The sequence below is a fragment of the Pelecanus crispus genome, chromosome 11 (genome assembly GCF_030463565.1).
Source record: "Pelecanus crispus isolate bPelCri1 chromosome 11, bPelCri1.pri, whole genome shotgun sequence".
NCBI lineage: Eukaryota > Metazoa > Chordata > Aves > Pelecaniformes > Pelecanidae > Pelecanus > Pelecanus crispus.
The window spans coordinates 30,452,907-30,473,508 of NC_134653.1; the positions used below are offsets into that span (position 1 = coordinate 30,452,907).

At 58.5% G+C, this 20,602-nt stretch overlaps 1 protein-coding gene across 1 annotated transcript; it reads left to right on the forward strand.

Moving 5' to 3' along the window:
- Positions 1–11,429: 11,429 nt before the first annotated feature.
- On the forward strand, positions 11,430–19,207 carry LOC104028838 (sodium-dependent serotonin transporter). The gene is made up of 13 exons (XM_075718363.1): positions 11,430–11,649; positions 13,378–13,512; positions 13,643–13,862; positions 14,167–14,305; positions 14,595–14,729; positions 15,465–15,568; positions 15,852–15,979; positions 16,233–16,345; positions 16,645–16,776; positions 16,925–17,024; positions 17,228–17,328; positions 18,451–18,618; positions 19,127–19,207. Exons 1-13 carry the CDS (start codon positions 11,430–11,432, stop codon positions 19,205–19,207), a joined length of 1,776 nt encoding a protein of 591 aa, XP_075574478.1.
- Positions 19,208–20,602: the final 1,395 nt, after the last annotated feature.

The window sequence follows — 20,602 nt, forward strand, 5'->3', positions numbered from 1 at the left end:
TTGTATGCAATGCAATTACCTGCAGGTAGTAAAAAACATACCACAGGATTCTCCTCTATTAAAAATGAAACTTGCAAAAGAAGGGGAGGAGCATGGGTTGCAAGAAGCATATTTTTAGTTGAGAATCCAACACCCTTTTAAACCTGGATATTTCAGGCTCTGGGTTTTTAAAGAAGCCTCATTCCATCTGATAAAAGCCCTAAAAAAATCAGAGAGGATTTGGTTATGCTTCTTATCCTGCAGAACAGGAAACAGGATTCCTCAGAAAGTCAGACTTCCGCTCCTTCCCTTGCAGTCTGCTGACAAATAGTCAATTTTGCAGCTTTCAGGATTAGTTTTATTTATTATAACCACATGGGGGTGGGGGGGGGGGAGACAGTAATAGCACAACTCATTTCAACCTGCAAATCTTCTTAAAAATAAAAATGCATTAACAATGGCAACAACCGAATATCCAAAGTCCATTTGCTCATTGTGTTGCTTTGGGTAATTTCGATTTACTGTTTATCTACCTTCTCTAATCAGACCTTGTTTTCACAATATTTTATTCCTTCAGTTATCGCGCTAGGACGACAGATGTTGCATGGCTTCCCAACTATGATCCATGGCTGTCCCCACTTTCAGTGGAGCTCACCTGCACTTGAGGACCTCAGCAGATCACCCAAGAGCCATGGCTGAAGCAAAACCAGACACGGTCTAATAAAATGAGAATACCCAGTTTTGCGAAAGGTAAAAATTCCAGGAGCGGGGGCAAAAAAAAAGGAGATTTCTGCAGTCGGCCCTTTCTACTACCACTTGGAGTCTGCATGAGCTCCTGACTTATCCTGAAGTCAGTCTAGGAGAGGAAGAAAAAACAAAAGCATGAGCAAAATGGGCCTGATCAGCAGCGAGCAACCAGCAGAAGAATGCCCCACCAGCTCCCAGTTTCAGGGATGTTGCTAAATAATTAACTACATCACCTATGGGATCAAGTTTCCCCAGGTTCTTCTAAATCCTAGCAGAGCAAAGCCCAGGTGGAGAGAGCGCAGAGCATGGGTCTGACAGGGAATTCACCCACCTGCGTGGCGGTGCGCAAACAGCCCCACCTCGCTGGCCCAAGGCCTCTGCCAGGTCTCACTGCTTCCAGCAGGCACTGAGCTGGGAGAGACCTGAAAGAAAGTGCAACCACCCAGTGCCTGCACTGGCACAGAACCCACCCCCACACCGATGTCCCACGGCAGAGCCCAGAGCAGTGAGACCACCAGAAAAAAAGCCTCTGCTCTGCATCAGCACTGCCCTTGCTAAAGGGCTGCTGGAGAGATACTAGACTGTGTCAAACACCCATGTCATGGCACCACGATGCGTTGGCTGGTGGCATTTCACCAGGGCAGAAGGGCTTTCCCCATACATCACCTCTCTCCTTCAGCCTTCACTTGCATTCACCAAACCCTCATACGATATGTTTATTTTACCAAAAGCCAGCAGAAGGGCATGTCACAACCCTCAGCTTTCCTCCCGTGGGCAGAAGCCGCACTTTCTCCAAGCACACAGCCCCTGGAGGAAGAGCAAAAGGAGAGAAGCCTGGTACTGAACGCCAGCACAGAAGACACTCGCGTGCAGTGACAGCCTGCAGAGGCCACAGCAGTCTCCAGAAGGAAGCTCCCATCCGCTGGCCGAGCGGTTTAACCAGCACGCTGATGGGCAATCCTCACCTCCCATTCTGCAGCGGCAGTCGACGCGCAGTCTGCTGTTTTGTCTCTCTCCACCCAGGAGGAGTCGCAGACAGACAGTAATAACGAGATGTCAGCTTTATCCACGATGCTAAACAAATGTCATACCCTTTTTCTGGTTTAATAGCCGTTGCCAAGGCAACAGGTAGTATTCCTTACCACCACACCCGGCACAGGATTAAAGGTGGGAAGTGGTCTGGATGAACAGCCAAACACGCTGCGCTGTCACCCTCCCCAGACCTACCACCCACGGGTCTTGTTCACCCTGCTCTGAGCAGTGTCTCCAGCACGGACGTTCCACTTTCCGGAGCCCATAAGCTGGATATCAAGATGCTCGTAAGACTAGAAGCAAAAAGTCACACATCACACCTTCCAAAATCCCAGGAGAGATGACCTGTGGGAACAGACCACAGGCAGGAGACGACAACAGCTCCCAGCAATCCAGCACATGGCAGAGCAAGTCCAGGTTCCCCTGCAAAGGGTCACGTTGACATTCAGCCTCTTCAGGCTCAGCGGCCACGGACGGGTGGCTCAGACGGCCCCGCTGGCCCACGCAGCCCACCGCCACGCACAAGCGACACACGAACTACATGGCAGAGCAGCGGGACTCTCGGGTCCCTGTCTAGATCTACCATCAGCTTACTGTGTTAACGCTACGCACGTTATAAACACTAAGCTCTGCACAGGCAGTAGAAGCTTGAGGCAGCTCAGCATAAAACACAGTATAAACTAGTAGAGAGTTAAAGATACCCAAGAAGAGAAACCAGAGCAAGCAGACGCAAAACGCCATCGCTTTGCACTGGACACACAAACACACATGTGCACGTTCCCCATTTTCTCGGCTGGCTGCTGCACGCAGCCCCGTCCGCGCTGGGCTCTCCGACACCCGCTGCCTCCCGCCCTGCGAAAGAGCACTTCGCTGCAACGAGGGGTTCGTCCCATCCCAGCTCCCAAGGTGAGCAGCACCGGCAGTCGCCCCTTTTTCCCTGCGGAAAACCACAACTGGTGAGAGCGGCTCTACTACCAGCGAAAGGCAATCTTCAGAAGATACAGGACATTGGGGTGCCCAAATCCACCGGTGCTGCAGGGGTGCTCCTCCGCCTACCCGGGAACCGGCCAGCCACGCTTCGCCCGGCACCTGGAGCCCACGCCACGCTGTGGGCTCAGGCTGTGACCCGCTGCCCTGCTCGGGGCTGGGGGTTTTTGGGGGGGCTGTTAAATCCGCTGCAGCGGCACCGGCAGGAGCCAGCGGGATGCTGCGGGCAGCCGAGCCCGGGGCTCCCCTCCGGGGAGGGTCCCGCCGCAGACCGCCCATCGCCGGGGGTCACCGAGCCGTGCCCGGGGAGCGGGGGGACGGGGCTGCTCCCGCGGGGGCCGCCGCGGTCCCGCACCCACCTCCTTCTTGACGGTGCGCAGCAGCCGCTGCCGGGTCTCCGCCTCTGTGGGGAGAAGGGGGAGAGGCCCGTTAGTGCGGCCCGGCCCCGGCCCCGGCCCCGGCCCGCCGCGCCCGCACCCCCGGCCCGCCGCCCGCCCTACCCGCCGGGGCCGCCGCCATGGCCGCGCTCCTCCGCTCCGCAGCGCCGGCAGACTGGCGGCGGGGCCGCTCCGGGGGCCGGGCCGGGCCGAGCGGGCCGCACCGCCCAGCCGCGGCCGCCGGGGTGGGGCCGCCGCCGCCGCCGCCAATCCCTGCGCGCCGCCGGGCAGCGGGCAGCGGGCGGCCCCGGCAGCGGGCGGCCCTCGGGGCGCGACGCCGGGCGGGCCCCGGCCCTCACGGGGGGTCTCAGCCGGGACCGGGCCGTCAAGGGGCGGCTTCAGCCGGCCGCGGCCCCTCGGTGGGGACCCCCCAACTGGGCCCGGCCCCTCGGTGGGGACCCCAGCCGGGACCCCAGCTCCCAGGGGCTCACCGCCACCAGGCACCCCCCGACTGGGGACGCCCACCCAACGAGGCCCCAGCACCCCCAACCCGGGGCCGAGGTGCCCCGAGGTGCCCGGGGATGGGGACCCTCAGGGCTGGGTGACGCGGGAACGGGGCGCGGGCCACAGCCGGGGCGAGACCTCGGTGTGTCCCCGCATACGGGGCTGCTGATGGGGACCCTCAGGGCTGGGTGACGCGGGGACGGGGCGCGGGCCACAGCCGGGGCGAGACCTCGGTGTGTCCCCGCATACGGGGCTGCTGATGGGGACCCTCAGGGCTGGGTGACGCGGGGACGGGGCGCGGGCCACAGCCGGGGCGAGACCTCGGTGTGTCCCCGCATACGGGGCGGCTTTGGGGTGGCTGCGGCTGGTGGCGGCTGGCGTCGTACGGGGGTTTGGGAGCTCTGGGAGTTACACAGAGGTGCGAAGCGAGAGCGTCCTGGCAGCCCTGCGCCATCCAGGCACGCTCCTGTGCGCTCTTCCGCGCTGGGAAGGCGATAATGAGCGAAGAGCTGTTCACAGGAGACCAGAGATGCCTCCTACCAAAATCCCAACCCCTTCAGAGAAAGCCCTGCCTCGCAGCTCCCATTAACATATCTTCTGTTTTTTCCGTTCCCTCGTTTACTGTTCCAGGACATTTCCATAGAAACAGGATCCCGGCTCCTTCGCAGTCCAGTTTCCAATAACTACAAACCACATTAGCGCAAGGGCAGCGGCACCCGGCCACGCTGCATGCCGGCACGCGGCCACTGGCCACCAACGCAGCCCCGGCTGGCCCTTGCTGCCGTCGCTTGGGAAGGGACTCAATCCCGGCACAGAGAGCAGGGAAGGTCCTATCCCGTTACAAATTCCCAGCTCCACCAGCCCCTGCAGCCCTGGGCTCTGCTCCTCCGCCGCACCAGGAGCTGGGCTGCGTCCTCTGCGTCAGAGCAGCTGCCTTTCACCCTGTGCCGGTGCTCGGTCGCCCTGAAGATGGCAGGAACCACCCGTCCTGATGGCTCCACTCTGCCGTCCAGGCTGGGCATTCGTCTGCCAGGAGAACAGGAGGGAGCTCTGGATTCGGGATTAACCAGAATTCGGTCCCTTCTGTACTTTACCACTGGCACAGGGGCCAGGAGAATACCTGTGCTGTATCCATTATAGAGAAAACCTATTTCTTTGTATGTTATTTGCTTTTCACTATTTATTTGCTTGCCAAATACCCTGCAACAGAGGTGGTGGCAGCAAAATGTTACTGAACTGCAGCAACAGGGCCAGCTTGCTTGGGGGTGTGGGATCACAGATTCATAGAAACATAGAATGCTTTGGGGTGTGGGATTACTGATCCAGATGGATCCCAGAAAGATTCTGCGGTCCATGGGAATCCAGCCTGGGCAGGCAGCTCCCGGTGATGCTGCTGGGGGTCCCGACTGCCGTCTGCAGTCGCTGAGTGTTGACTCGCCCCTTGGGGTGCCGATCGCAGCCCGGGGAGCCACCCCTGGCCTCAGGTTGAGCCCCCTGCGAGTGGCACAGGACTCGGCGTGCCACGTCGGGGGTCTCGCGCCTGGTTTGTCCGTACAGCTGCGGCTCTGCGCCCCACAGGCGCCAGCTGCGGAGCCCCGAGGCAGCGAGCCCGGCTGCCCGGTCTCACCCGATGGCACCACTGCATCTCTTCTGCCCTGCAGCCTGTGCCGGGGGTCTGTCCATCGAGACCCCTGCGGATGGGGTTCCCTTCCTCCAAAAGGGGTGCAGTAGGAGAATAGAAAGTGCTAAGAGGCAAGAGCCCAGGGCTTTTCAGGTCTGACCTGCGACCCACAGGGGTGGCCAGGAGCTGGGCTGCAGCACACCCCTGCCCGTGGGGCTCAGGCTGCGCTCACAGTCAGCCCACGCGGCTCCTACCGAGCTCTGCTGCTCTGCATCCCCACCTGTCATTTATTGATGACCATGGGTCCTACAGTCTTGAACGGGCAATTAAGACAGGCTAATAAACAGTCATAATGAAGGCATCATGGCCTCATAAAACACCATGTAGGAGCACCATCAGATACCAACAGTGAATCAAATTACCAAGGGCCGAGACAGCCTACTCGCTCCCCTGACCCCGGGTTGTCGTGGGGTCAGCGTGGAGCTGTGGCTCTGCATGCATGCAGATGCTGAAATGGAAAAGGTGCCAGGCTCCCGAGGAGCCAGGGCACAGCACGGACATGTCACGCACAGCACCTTGCACAGCTCTGGTCTCTGTAAAGCTTCTCCAGCCCTGACTTAAACCAACAGCATCTGCCAGCCGGGAGAGCCTGGGCTGCCTGACAAAGCTTTGAACTTGGCCTCAGAAAGGCAGGCGAGCTTCTTGAGCCTGTTTCTCACTTTTGCTATTGTGAAAATGATGTTGGAGGCGTTGACCTGCCTCTTGACTTGCAGAAGAATGGGGACAGCAGGAATTGTTCAGTTGAGCACCTGAATCAGGAAAACGAGTCTGTCCAAGCTGAGCCAAAACAACTCTTTTAGGACCTTTCCCGACGAACAAACAAATCCCCTCTTATTTTAAGGGCCAAGATGAGCCCAAGCAACTTCTGCAGCACCCAGAACACCTTGACAGCTCTGCCGTAGCGTTTGTGCTCTGACAAGCGCTGCCTGGTTCCCCCCGTGCCCGTGCCGGCAGGATGCGGCTGAGGGGTGATGCCGAGGGGACCCCCACTCCTCCTGGGCTCTGCCGAGCTCGGGGGAGCAATGAGCACCTGGTGAGCTTGACTCAAACGCACAGCGCCGGCGGAGGGCAGCCCAGGGGAGCAAGAAGATCATTTCGATTCCTGTTAATGAACCGTGCTAGTTTTGTGCAATCTTCAGTCCTGTCAATCTCTCTGCGATACTCCAGGCCAGCTAACACAGGGTGGGCAGCATCCACACGCCGAACGAACCCAGAGGGGCTCAGGTGGTTGGTGGTGCCGGCACTCCTGTGGGACCACATAGCAAGCAAAGCAGTGCTTAGGCCATTTGAGAGGGACAAAAAGTGATTTTCCTGGCTTCTTTCTCCCCAGGAACAACGGTGCTACACAGGGGGTGGGAGCTCTTACTAATTTATTACCTTCCTTCGGGGAGAAATTCACTGAAACAAGCACAGGGGCAAGCTCTCCATAAGCCTTGCTGGTTCCTTTTCCTTAGAAAATTCTGCTTCTCCCTGGATTAAAAATGGGTGGGAGATGATTGGCCCCTGTTTTCTGAAGTCTGGAGAGCTTAAATGAGAGCATGTTGATCTACACTTAATGTGATTAAGTTACATCTCTGAGTATCATGCTAATTAAATTAAACTTCCCACTGCTGCCTCTGCGGCTTAAACAGGATAGTTGTTTTAAGACCACAATTCACTTTTCTGCATTTCATTGCATGGATGAGCAGGTAGGATAAAAGCAATCTGCTAATCAAATAATCGTACTGTTTAGAAACAACTTCTAACTTGATGGAAATTCAAATTTAAATCTGATTTGAGCTAGATTTAAATGCTACATTTTAAATCTAAAGCGATTTGTGTTTTGAGTAAAGAAAATAACAGGAAAATGTAAAACTAAACTGATGAAGGGAGCGCACAGACTACATCTGACTGCGGTGTTGCAGGAATTTAGACAACACGATGGCTGATGTGCAGGGGACCTGCTGGTTTTCAGAGCATGAGCTGCAGTAAATAAAAGGCAGAGACCCCCGTCACGGCTGCCTGCCGGCTGCCCCATCCTCATCACGGGCCAAATTGAAGGCTCAGATGCAGCACCCCTGACTTCAGCTGTGTGTCATTTCAAATGCTACATAGTCTCCATGGCCTCCTCTCTGACATGCTTCTAATTGAATGTCAGATGATGGACAAAAATATTTAGCTACAATTGGCAAAATAATGACATTTTACACTGAAAACTCCCCCTTCTGGCATGTCACTGAGGAGCACACTGAGCCCCACACTGTACAGCTGGTGGGCCTGGCTGGAGCAACACACACAGCCCCTTACACAGGGGCTGGAAAACTGCGACCAGAAAAAAAAAAAAAACCCTGGGGAAAACGCCTCTCTCCAGCGGGTCGCAGAGCCAGGATCCTGCTGGGAGCTCAGCTCTCGCAGGGCCCCAGACCACCGGGGCTGAGTCTGAGGAGCACAACTCCTCGCAATGAAAACCACCTCCCAAAGACACGTGTCCCTCTGCCCTCCTCCCGTCTCCAGCAGCCCTGAGAACCTGCAATGGTTTTTCCAGCTTGCAGCTTCTAAAAAAATTGAGATTTCAAAGCTCTCTCCTCATTGACTTGACAGCAGCAGCCTTGACCCGGTGTTGGAGAAGAGGCAGCCACATTAGCGGGTCGGTGCAGAGAGGCAGCCGGCAGCGGCACAGGTGGGCGATCAGGTGCCCAAGGAGTAGGTGGGAGCTGGGGGCATGGGGTGGGAGCGCTGGGTGCATTCACGGCTCATTCACTAGCAAGGACCTGGGGGGATCTGTCGGGGATGGAGGCTGCTGGAACAGCAGCATCGGCATCGAACCGACGGCGTGGCACATCGGCTCAGCTGGAGCGGAGCAGCACTGGTGTGCTGGGAAACTGATGTTGGTCTGTGCCTTGGCATAGGGCGCTTTTAGACAGCAACATGCAGGCTCCACAGCCCTGCGGCTCTGGCTTGGAGCTGTTGTGGGAACAGCTGTAGCCGTGCCTGGCTAGTGCTGTTCCTGCATGCTCAGCTCTGCCCAAGGTGCAAGTACAAAGCCCACCTTGGGCCTCTCATCACGTACAATTTAAAAGATCAATTGTCGTAGTTTAGCCCCAGCCAGCAACTCAGCACCACGCAGCCGCTCGCTCACTCCCCCTACCCCGATGGGATGGGGGAGAGAATCGGAGGAGTAAGAGTGAGGAACACTCCTGGGTTGAGATAAGAACAGTTTAATAATTGAAATAAAGTAAAATAGTAATGATAAGAATAACAGTATAATAATGATAATAATAATAATGATATACAAAGCAAGTGATGCACAATGCAATTGCTCACCACCCGCCGACCGATACCCAGACAGTTCCTGAGCAGCGATCGCTGCTCCCGGGCCACCTCCCCCCAGTTTCTATACTGAGCATGACACCATATGGTATGGAATAGCCCTTTGGTCAGTTTGGATCAGCTATTCTGGCTGTGCCCCCTCCCAGTTTCTTGTGCACCTGGCAGAGCGTGGGAAGCTGAAAAGTCCTTGACTAGCATAAGCAGTACTTAGCAACAACTAAAACATCAGTGTGTTATCAGCATTATTCTCATCCTAAATCCAAAACACAGCACTATGCCAGCTACTAGGAAGAAAATTAACCCTATCCCAGCTGAAACCAGGACATCAATGTGGAGAAAACACGAGGCTTTTTAGGAGAGCAAATAGCTTAGTTTTAAAAAGATGCCAGTGTTTGAACAGCTGCTGCTTCATACTCGGGAAGCGGCCTCAGCCCGGCGCGCCACGCTGAGGGATGCTGTGGGGGGACCTGCTCCCTACAGACCACCTCTCGCACCCCCCGCCAGCGCGGCCAGCTCCTCCCGTCGGGGCTGTGAGTGACTCTGAGCCCATCTGCTGAGGCAGTGAGCAGGACCTGGGTGCAGGAGGGTCTCCACACGCGGCACACCGAGCCATTGCATGTAAACTACCCAGAGAAAAGAAGGGTCAGCTACAGCGAAAAAGCTATTATTTTTTTACAGTTGCTATGGCACCAGCTGTCTCTGTTCTGTCATTTATGCCCTTAAAATGGTCCTCAGTCAGGGGGGAGTAAACCTTGCTTCCCCCAGCACACTCCTCAGGTGGATCACGCTGGCAGCGGGGATTTCTCACCTTCATCCCTAAGCAAGGGAAGACTCAAAGCCCTCGGTGGCTGCAGCCCCTCTGCCAGCCCCCCCGCAGCACCAGCAGTTGAGTACAGCCTTGCCTTTAATTTCCGACCGCTGCGCCCACACCTGTATTATAAGGACTGCAACAGAAATTCATGGCTTTGCAAAGTCTGAGGAGTGACACAAATCCTGTATAAACCCGCAGGAGATTAATTGTCCTTCACCTGCGTGCCGGGCCTCGGCTCGGAGGAGAGCCAGCACTGGCAAAGCTACGGGGCCACGTGCACGCAGGCTCATGGAGGGTGGGCTCTGCCTGGCCGCAGCGAGACCCCCCAAACTCTGCTCGCTCCCCACCCAGCGCAGGCACCAGCGCATGGGATCACCCTGACACCCTGCAATGAAACCCCTTCGCTCGGAGAAAAACACATGCAGAGAGCTGTTACCAGTCACTCCTCAAAAATGCACAAGGAGAAAATTGTTGCATTTTCAAATGAGAGGTGTTCAAAGGAACAATAATTTCTCCTTCCACAAGCAAGTAGGGAAAAGCAATGCCAAGACAAAAAAAATCCCGTTCCCAGGGCTCTTGTGCTCATTCTGCGTGGGTGAGGAGCCGGTGGGGTGATGTCCCCCGGCAGAGCCACGTCCCTGCCCCAGGGTGACCGTGCCACCGCAGCCTGGACTAAACCCACCAAGGCACAGCCTGTCCTGCCCGCCCCGCCGCAGCCACCCAGAGCACCGGGACACCGGTGCCAGCATCAGCCCCCCGAGCTGCTCCGGTCCGACAGCCCCTGCAGCCAAGCACCAGACACACACACACACATACACACACAAAAAAAATGTTTTTTAACTGGATGTTTCTAACGGGTCTCCATGCATGTGCCTGAAGGATTAACAGTGTCCAGAGGTTTCCCGTGCTGGGCAGATGCCAGGCGGCTGGCGTCACGTCGTCACAGCAACCCACTAACCGTGGCCCTGAGAACCACAGTTCCCGGTTTGATCTCTTCCGTAGTTTCTTTTAATTACAGATGAGGGTGCCTGGAAAAGCCGGTGCTGGAGCACCCCGGGGCCCTGGGAGCACCCGGTGGCCCAGGGCAAGGGCTCGCTTGGCACCAGCTCCTGTGCTACGGCCGGGGCCGGGACACAGGGACCTGCCCGAGCTGTAAGCCTCTACAGGCACATTTCATTTGCGATCAAATTCGCTGTTAAACTCTCCAACTGAAGAGAGCAATGGCTTTCGGTACGTTGCCATCCCCTCCCTGATTGCATCTGAGCTGCAAAAGTTATTTCACTTTCAAGCGGCTTATTTGCAACAACTTGCACCCCTGGGCTACAGCAAGACCCAGCAAGGCCCGAGGGACGGACGGGGCGATGCGGGATGGCTCGAAGCGGGCAGCTCTGTGCGAGTGCTGCTGGCTCCCGGCAGCACACAGAGATGCCCCCAGCCCACGAGGGTCCGGTGGGCCCACAGCAAGCATCGGTTGAGTTCGTGCCCTGCACTTGCCTCCAGGCCGGGGGGCATTTCCAGGCCCTGCTCACTCCGCAGAATTTCCCCTGCCAGAATGAACGGTCGTCTCCTTTGCTGGGTCCGGTGTCATCATTTGCAGAGCACTAAGTGCAAAATACACCAAGGAGAAAGAAACAACTATTTGTCAGGAGGAAGGAGCGCCACCTCTGCGTGCAAACACAGTCCCATTTCACCAACCCCACCCCAACCCCAAAATGCACCCACCTGGGTGCAAACCCAGGGAGCAGAGGGGACGGAAACCCGTGCGATGAGGCTGGTCCCCCCGCCTCAGCCCTGCGCTCGGAAAAACTGCTCTCCCCCCTCCTGCCTTTGATCAGAGGATGGGTTTCTCTGCCGGCTGCTCTCCATGCTGTGGGTTTCCAGCGGGAGGTGGGGAAGCGCAGTCAGCCTGACCCTCCCCTCCTCGGATCTGTCATCAGCAACAGAAAAATCCTTCCCGTCCCCAAGTTAGCCTGAATCCTGCAGGATTTGCCAGGGCGGCAGGATGGCAGAGCAGCCCTGCCCGGCACCTGCCGCCAGCCCTCCCTGGCAGGGCACGGCCCCCCGCCCGGGTCCCATGGCCAGCCCCGCACCCCCGGGGCCCCAAACCCACCCCAGGGACAAGTGGAGCAAAAAAATGGATTTCCTCCTCTCGGTCATAGGATTTGCTGTCGATCTGGGCAACGTCTGGCGGTTCCCTTACATCTGCTACCAAAACGGAGGGGGTAAGGACACCGCTAGAATTATTTAAGTTGTCTTTTGGGGAAAAGAAATCTGGTTTTCATCTTTCCGGTGCTGAAAAACTCGCTGTTTCTTTTCTTTCTTTGTCTCTAGCTGCTGCTCTCTGGAGAGGGCGGTTTAGGGACCGACCCAACTTCTCCTGACATCTGTCTCTTTTCTGTGTTGTGTCTTTCTTCATTCAAAATCCCCTTTCATTCACTCCTTCCCTGGTGTCATTCACTCCTGCCCCAGCATGGTTAGAGGTGCGTTAGCAGCTCTAGGATCACAAAAACAAAACTAGTGTGGTCCAAACTGCATAAAAGTATTAAGAATCTATGAATTTGGGGTGGGAGGTTTGTACCCTTTATGATCTTGTGACTTTGTGAAAGCAACCCTTTCTGGTGGCTCGTGTTTTAAAATAATCCTCGCAAGCATCCCAGCTGCCTGCCGCAGATCCCGGCCGTGCAGCCGGCAGTGCTGGACCCTACGGAGGAGCCCCGGCTCCCTGGGACACGCAGCCCCGCGCTGCACAGGCCTCCGGGTGTTCACTCCTATGAGCGATCGACAGAAAGTTAAGATACAAAAGCTCCGTGAAGGAAAAAACCTCAAGTAAATGACGTCTAAACAAATTGCTTTAAATAGAGCAGGGTAGAAAAAACCCTTGCATGGAAATTAAAAATGAGGAATGAAAATTTTGTGCTGTTTGCAAAAGCACAGTGGATTTAAATTGCCAAAGTCGGCATTCAAGTAACATCCTCTACTGCTTGGGAAAATTAGGAGGAGATAATTAGTACCGTACTCAAGGCTAAAATGTGGATCCCAGGTGCCCACACTGAAGCACAGTTATTTGTGATTTACCCCTGTGGGACTGGGAGCAAACTTCAGCCACTCTTCATTGAAGTGGTTCAGGCAGATGCTCTCCTCAGCTGCTTCGCACACAGGAGGGTGAGGAGTTCAAAGCGCAGCTCTTGGAAAGGTCCACATGGAGCGGTGGTGGGCTCACCCATCAGCTGGAGCTGTTCCTAGAAGAGAAACCCTTGAGGGCTATCAACAGGAACGTGGCACCTCTGGGCCAGCAGCACTGCCGGGCAAACAGGGGGGCTGTGGGAGGATGCTGGGGATGCCACACCGCACGCCTGCCCCAGCACAGGGAGGGCTGGTGGAGAGAGGAGCCGTGGGGGTTAAATTAACTAATCCCAGCAGGATGATAATCCCAGCGTGGTGAGCAGCTCCAGTTCCAAAACCTCCATGGGGTACAAGCATAGCCCTGGTACAGATGACATTGTTATGAATAATGTAGATTACAGCGTTAATTATTTGTGTCTTGGGGTGACCATGCATATTCAGTGGGATTTTCTCCAAAACTTTTCTAGACCTGAGAGGTGCTCAGTGTCCCATCCCCGGCTCCCTGATGGTTTCTACTGCTTTTTGTACCATCCCGGCCAAACGATCCCTTCCCAGCGAAGGCTGGGACGCCAGCAGGGACCAATGCAGCAGCCCAGGAAACTCGGGCACCAAGCAGGCTACTCATACCTGTGAGCCCCTCTGAACAGATAATTTGCAAAGCATTTTACACACACACACGTCCAAACCCCTCGTGCGTGCTGCTCCGCGACACATCCCTGCAGCGCTGGGAGGTTTGGCAGTGGCAGCCCTCCACCCACAGCCTGCCTGTGCTCACCGGCCGGCTCGGGGCCGCGGTGGTCACCGCCACTCTGCTCCTCGCCCCACAGGAGCCTTTCTCATCCCATACACGCTGATGGCTGTTTTTGGAGGGGTCCCCCTCTTCTACATGGAGCTGGCGCTGGGGCAGTTCCACAGGACGGGCGCCATCCCCATCTGGAAGCACATCTGCCCCATCTTTAAGGGTAAGAGACCCCCAGCCCCGGGCCACGGCCGCACACTCAGGGCCACACAGTGTTGGTGAGCGGGGCCGTGCAGGTCCCCGCAGCCATGTCCCGAGGGACAGCTGCTGACTCTGCCCCCCTCTTTCCCCAGGCATCGGCTTTGCCATTTGCATCATTGGCCTGTATGTCTCCTTCTACTACAACACCATCATCGCCTGGGCTCTCTACTACTTCTACTCGTCCTTCTCGGGCACCCTGCCCTGGGCGAGCTGCGACAACCCCTGGAACACGCCCGACTGCACCAACTACTTCGGGAAGAGCAATGTGACCTGGACCAACTTCTCCAGGTCCCCCGCTGAAGAGTTTTATACGTAAGTGCACATAAGCGGACGATGTGTTTGAGCTGGGGAACATCCCTGCAGAGGCACTCGGGTCTGCTGCATGGGGGAGCAGGACCGGGGTGCCTGGGAGCAGATACGCTACTGCCTATGGCCATCACGTGGGGATGCTCTTGGGGCATCCCCATGGCCACCGTGCCCTGTGCTCCAGGGGAGAGGTGAGCATGGGACTGCCTGCCCAGGGCTGAGCCCGCTCCCCGGACGCCTGCAAGGGCAGAGCCAGCAGCACCGCGCTGGCCTGAGACACCCTCCCCGGCCGTGGGGTCCCTGCCCGCAGGAGGAAAGTCCTGGAGATCCAGAAGTCCGGGGGTCTGTACGACATGGGGGGGATCCACTGGCAGCTGCTCCTCTGCCTCTTCCTCATCTTCACCATCGTCTACTTCAGCCTGTGGAAAGGGGTGAAAACCTCCGGGAAGGTAAGAAAGAGGGCTCTGGTGCCAGCCCCCAGGGCACGTGGGGGCTCACAGCCTGGCATGCAGCATCCCCTCCATGGCCAGGGCCAGGCAGGAGGGACCAAGCAGACAGAGCATGTGCCTGCCAGCTGGTGGGACCTTCCTGGCTGCTTAAACATGGGATATTGCCTCCTCCTGACACCCCTACCTCTCGGCCACCCCAAGACACCCCGGCCGTGCCTGACACAGGCAGATTGGGTGCTCAGTGGAGCAGCTCTGCCAGTGCCGGGGGCTCAGAGCTGCCTCTCTCCAGGTGGTATGGGTGACGGCCACGCTGCCTTATGTCGTCCTCCTCATCCTGCTGGTCCGGGGGGCCACCCTGCCCGGCGCCTGGAGAGGGGTCATCTTCTACCTGCGCCCAGACTGGGGCAAGCTCCTGAGCACCGCGGTGAGTGTGTGCTGGGATGTGCCGCGCCGGCTCTGGCTGCCCCCCACCCCGGGGATGGCAGCACCCAGACCCCCTCCCCGGGATGCCCAGCCATCCCTGCTCATGGGTCTGGCCTCGCCGCCGGAGCCGCAGGGCCATGGGGCCCTTGTTCCTACAGAAACGAGATGCCCTGGACAGGCTCTTGGAAATGTAAATCTATAATTGAATCACCCATCTCATTGCCGCTGGGTTTTGTTTGTGCCATGTTCTCGCCCTGGCCTGACAATAGGCTTCCTGTGGGTAATTACCAGGCAGCACTTGAGAATTCTCATTAAAGGTAATCAGGGCTGTGCTGCTGGGGCTGGACCTGCCTGGGCAGGAGTGGGCACGGGGGGGGGTCTTGGGGCTCCCCTTGACTTCATCCCCCCTCCAGGCACAGGGGAGTGCAGGTGCCGTTGCTTAATTCTGCTGCTGCAGGACCCCAGGGTATAAACAAGCTCCCTCCATCCCGTGGCAGGTCTCCTGCTCCCGGGGTGCCTTTTGGGGGGGACAGAGCAGGGGAAGGAGCCACAGGCAAGAGAGGAGGTTTGGCAGCATGTACCAACAAGGACCCCATCCCTATGCCACGGGGTGTGGGCATGCCGGGGTGTGGGCATGCCACGGGGTGTGGGCACACCATGGGGCACCTCCCAGCCCTGTCCCAGCCCCAGGGACCCCCTGCCCATTCTCCAGCCTGGCTGTTGCTTCTTCTGCCAGGTTTGGGTTGATGCTGCTGCGCAGATTTTCTTCTCCTTGGGCCCTGGATTCGGCGTCCTTCTTGCTCTCGCCAGTTACAACCATTTCCACAACAACTGCTACCGGTGAGCTCCCGCAGCCACGGGTCCCTGCGGGCATGGGGGCTGCACCCTGCGGGCATGGGGGCTGCCCCAGGCACGGCTGCAGTGGAGCTGCATCCTGACAGCTCCTGCAACCCGCTGCCAGGGGCCGAGCATCTTTCCCCATTTTACTGATGGTTTTGGTCTGCAGGGCTGGGAGAGGGAACCGGTGGGGGTGGAGGTGACCAGGGCAGCTGAACTGGGGCAAGAGCTGCACTGGAGGGAGGTTTCTGCCACGGGACACGTCTCCCTGCTTTCTGTCTTCCAGGGACGCACTCGTCACCAGCGCGGTGAACTGCCTCACCAGCTTCCTCTCGGGCTTCGTCATCTTCACTGTGCTGGGCTACATGGCTGAGATGAGGGACGTGGAGGTGGAGGATGTCGCGAGAGATAAAGGTTTGCCTCTCTCCAGCGCGACTGCCCCATCCTGTGCCCATCGTGGCTGAGGGGGGCCGAGGCATGGGGGCTTGTGCCCAGAGGTAGTTCCCAGGAGCAGAGGGCAGCAAGGTGTCTGGCCCCTGTCTCCCTGCCAGGGCCAGGCATGGCCGCTCCAGCTTTCGGGCATCTTCCCCAAGTGCATTCCCGCTTGCACCCAGCACTGTGCCAGAGCAGCCGGGGAACAGCAACCCAAACCAGTGTCCCCTCCTAGGGCCGAGCCTCCTTTTTATCACCTACCCTGAAGCAATCGCCAACATGGTGGGATCCACCTTCTTTGCCATCATATTCTTCCTGATGATGATAACGCTGGGGCTGGACAGCACGGTAGGCACGTCCATGGAGCAGGGCAGCAGAGCCGTGCAGCCTGGGGCCACGTCCCCAGCAGGGACTGGGGATGGCCGTGTCCCATGGCTAATAAGCGCGGTGACAAGGGGAGCTATGGCCTCGGGAAGGAGGGCTGCCTGTCCGAGCCCTCCAAGCATGGCCAGCACAGGGACGGAGGGAGGGGATGGGATGGGACGTCCCCCCTCTGCTCACAGGCAGAGGGGGGAGCAGATTTTCTCGGGGAGTGGGACTGTCCCCACGTCTCATTTCTTCACCCCACGCTGGCATTTCCTTTGCAGTTTGGGGGCTTGGAGGCCGTGATCACGGCTGTGATGGACGAGTACCCCCAGGTCCTGGCCGGGCGACGGGAGCTTTTCGTCCTCAGCCTCATCACAGTCTGTTTCCTGGGCTCCCTGAGCACCCTCACCTATGTGAGTACCACTGGGCACCGCTCCGCTCCCGTCCCCACTACACACCTACTCATTTCTCCAACAAACCCTGGTGTGGGACTTTGCCAAAGACCTGCTCCGCATCCCCACGGGGTCTGCAGCCGCCCTCCCCTCCCTTGTGCCGTTCCAGGGGGGAGCCTACGTGGTGAAGCTGCTGGAGGAGTTCGGTGCTGGCTGCTCAATCCTGGCAGTGGTGCTACTGGAAACGATAGCTGTCTCCTGGTTTTATGGTAAGAAACTTCCTCTGTTATGAAAAACATCCTGCAGGCACCTACGCAGGTATTTAACCTTATGCGCGTGAGTAAATGCCAGGGGGTTTGGGGGCAGAAGCGTGTGCGTGACTGCTGGCGAGGCTGGGATGGGTGCCCCGTCGCCACATCCGCGTCCCTGTACTCACGTCCTCCGGGGCCGTGACGGCTCTCTCCTCCGGCAGGGATACAGAGGTTCTCCCATGACGTGAAAGCCATGCTGGGCTTCACCCCGGGAATGTTCTGGAAGGTGTGCTGGGTCGCCATCAGCCCTGCCTTGTTAGCGGTGAGTACAGCCTGAATTAAAGACCGGGTTGTCAACCCCGCTCTGAATGCCCTGCAGAGGAGCTGCGTTTCCCCTCGCCGGCTGCTGCTGCTGCCCAGCTCCCCGGGCGCCTGCGCTGCTGATCACTCCCCTCTCGCTTGCGTGGGGTGAACAAGCTGCCGGGAGGGTGGACGGGGGTCCTGGCCGGGGCTGTAGGACATCATGCCAGCCCTCCCTGCCGGCTCCCCACGCTGCTGCTCCGGCCGCAGGCAATAACAAGCTGCCCACAGCCCCTGTGACAGCGGATTTCACCAGGAAAGGGAGCTGGAAGTGCATTTTCCAGCCTCTTCTGCAGCTGCAGGGCAAAGCTGGGAGGCGGCAGCTGGGTGCTGACACGGGCACAAGTGCAGCCTCCTTTCACCCTCCTGGTCCACGGCATCCCGTGCTCACGCTGGTACGGCCAGCCGCGGCTGCGTCTCCGATGGCACCGCGGTGCTGTGCGCCGGGCCGGATCCCTCCCCTTTGAAATGCCAGCTCCCCCGGCACTTCAAAGGCTGCCGTCTGCGAGAGGCAGAGGGGTCTAATCTCGATGAATCTGCAGAAGAGGCCTTGTGAGGATTAATTACAGCTCTAAGCGCTCTGCCCAGGTTATTAAGAGAGAAGTATTATAATCAAAGCAGACAGCAAATGATTTCATTTCAGCATGGGGACGTGCAGCCTTCACAGGCCACCATCTCTGTGGGGTTTGTCAAAGACCTCCCGGCCCACACCTAGAGAGGGGTGGCAATCTGGGAAATGTCACTGCAACGTCCACGCTGGCTTTTCGCGGTTAGGAAAGCAGCGGTGGCAGTGGGACACAGACGTTGTTAACCTATGGGATGAGCCGGCATCAGTGCCGGGGCTGGGGAGATGTCGCAGCCGATCTCCTCTCCATGGGGAGCCAACGGGGCTGGGTCTGCTGGGGGTGCCCGGCCGTCACGAAAGAGCTTTCCTGGCCACCCGCATCGTGTGCACGTGGGTTTTGCGGGCTGTACAGCCCTGCTGCAGCCCTGTGCTCGCTTGTGACCGGCAGCGGGGCGTATCCTGCCATGGTCCAGCCCCACGAGCATCCTTCCCTAATGGGCTCCGCTTCGTTCGTTACAGTTCATAGTTGTCAGCTCCCTCCTGGCCCAGCCGCCTCTGACACTCTTCGACTATGAGTACCCCGAGTGGAGCATCTCGGTGGGGTACCTCATAGGAGCATCGTCCTTCATCTGCATCCCCTTCTACATGGTGTACAAGCTCGTCTGGACGCCGGGGTCTCTCAAGCAGGTCAGGAGTGGGGCGGGCAATCCTGCAGCCCCTGCGTGGGCTGAGGGTGGGCAGGGACCCCCGCTTGGGTCAGTGCGAGACCAGGGCTGGGGAGCTGGGCAGACGGTTGGCACCTCCTCAGCATCTTTGTTGATGTGGCAATTAAATCACACCTGGAGAGCTACTTGGAAAAGGGCTCAGAGGGGCATGGCTCGATGGCCTGATCGTTTTAAGTCGTATTTCTGAAGCTGTCATTTTGGCTGGGCCAGGAGGCAGCGGGACTACATCAGCATGGCCCTGGAGGCAGGAGACCATCCCCAGCTGTCATCCCTCCTCTCAGCCCATTTTTGGGACCCCTCCTGCCCACTGTGGTCTGCTGCATGCTGACACAGCCCTGGCCCTGCCGCAAGCGAGATCCCAGTGGAGCTGGCTTCGGCACGCCAGGGCAGGCAGCCCTGCATGTGGCACCAGGCCCTGGCACGGGAAGGAAACCCATTGCCTTTTTTCTCTGCCTGCTTGCACCCTCCAGCGCCTCGCCATCTGCATTCGGCCGGAGAAAACAGCACGAGACCCCCAAGCAGAGGCACCGTGCATGTCACCCATCCTGTAGCCTGGCGGCATATCCAGGGGACGCAGAGACTGCTTCGGCTTCCTGCTCCTGCCCTGACAAAGCAACGGGGCAGGCAGAAGAGAAGCTGCCGTCACCTTCCTCACAGCAACCTGCCCCTCGCGTCTCCCCCGGCAGCTGCGCGCGCTGACGGCAGCTCCCCGGCCGCCGGCTCTCACCGCATCCGAGCACCTCGGCGGAAACGGCGCCGCCAGCACGTGCTGGCAGACTGGAGGCCGTTCTCGCTGCGGGCAGGAAAACCCCTGATCCACAGCAGGGAGAACGGGACCCGCCACGGGAAGCCAAGGGCCAAACTCCTCCGGTTTGGAGGTGAACCCCGACTCCCCGTGAAGACGGAGGCGCAGCTGCGAGTGCCACAGCAGAGGGGTTGCTGTCCGACGGTACAAGCCATGGACACACCTTGCTTAGAGACGCTCGCGACCTTGCTGCGCAAACCTGCTTGGCGCGAGCAGTGCATGCCTTTAGCCGTGCCGTGGAAAATAAAGCTGGTATCAATTGGTAGGAGATCAGACGAGGGAGAGGAGCCGGAGCTCGCCGTGCTGTGGTGCGGCTGAGAGCACAGGGCTGGGCTGGGGGAGGTGGGGGGGGGCGGCTGCTGCTGTCCTGACACCGAAATACCTTGCTGTATTGGAAAGAGCTGAAGTCTGGCAGAGAAATTGTGTGTTCCCTCGGGAACACGCCGCTGCAGCCAGACCCCCTCAAGCCAGGAAGGCAGGTCAGTCCCTTCTGCTGCCCCGTCCCGGCTCTGTCCCCGCGATGCAGCAACTCTGCTGAGCCAGGAGGATCAGCTGCGAGAGAAGAGGCAGCCTCTGGCATTTGAAGAAGAAAAGACCTTTATATATCTCGTGTCAAAACCGAACATTGGGGTCAGGGTGAAGCAGCCCTGGCGCTGGTGTGAACCAGCCACCTGCTGTCTGTCGCGGCTTCCCAATAATGTCACATCACTTCAGTGCAGTCTCACCATTTCTCAGCAGTTACTGGGCCCATTAAACACTTTCCAGCGCCCACGTTCACCACGGCGGAGGCAAAGCAGCAGCCCCCGGCCCCACGTCTCAGCCGTGTGCTGGTCTGCTGCCCTCAGCCCTCACGTTCCCCTCCCACTCTCCTTCAGGGAGACGCCGAACAGAAGAGGGGAGCACAGCCGAGAGCTGGGGGGCACACGGGGCTGGGGGGGTGACAGGGGGCTGGGGGGGGACACGGGGCTGGGGGGCACACAGAGCTGGGAGAGGGACACGGGGCTGGGGGGGCACACAGAGCTGAGGGACACACGGGGCTGGGGGGCACACAGAGCTGGGAGAGGGACACGGGGCTGGGGGGGCACACAGAGCTGGGGGACACACAGGGCTGGGGGGCACACAGAGCTGGGAGAGGGACACG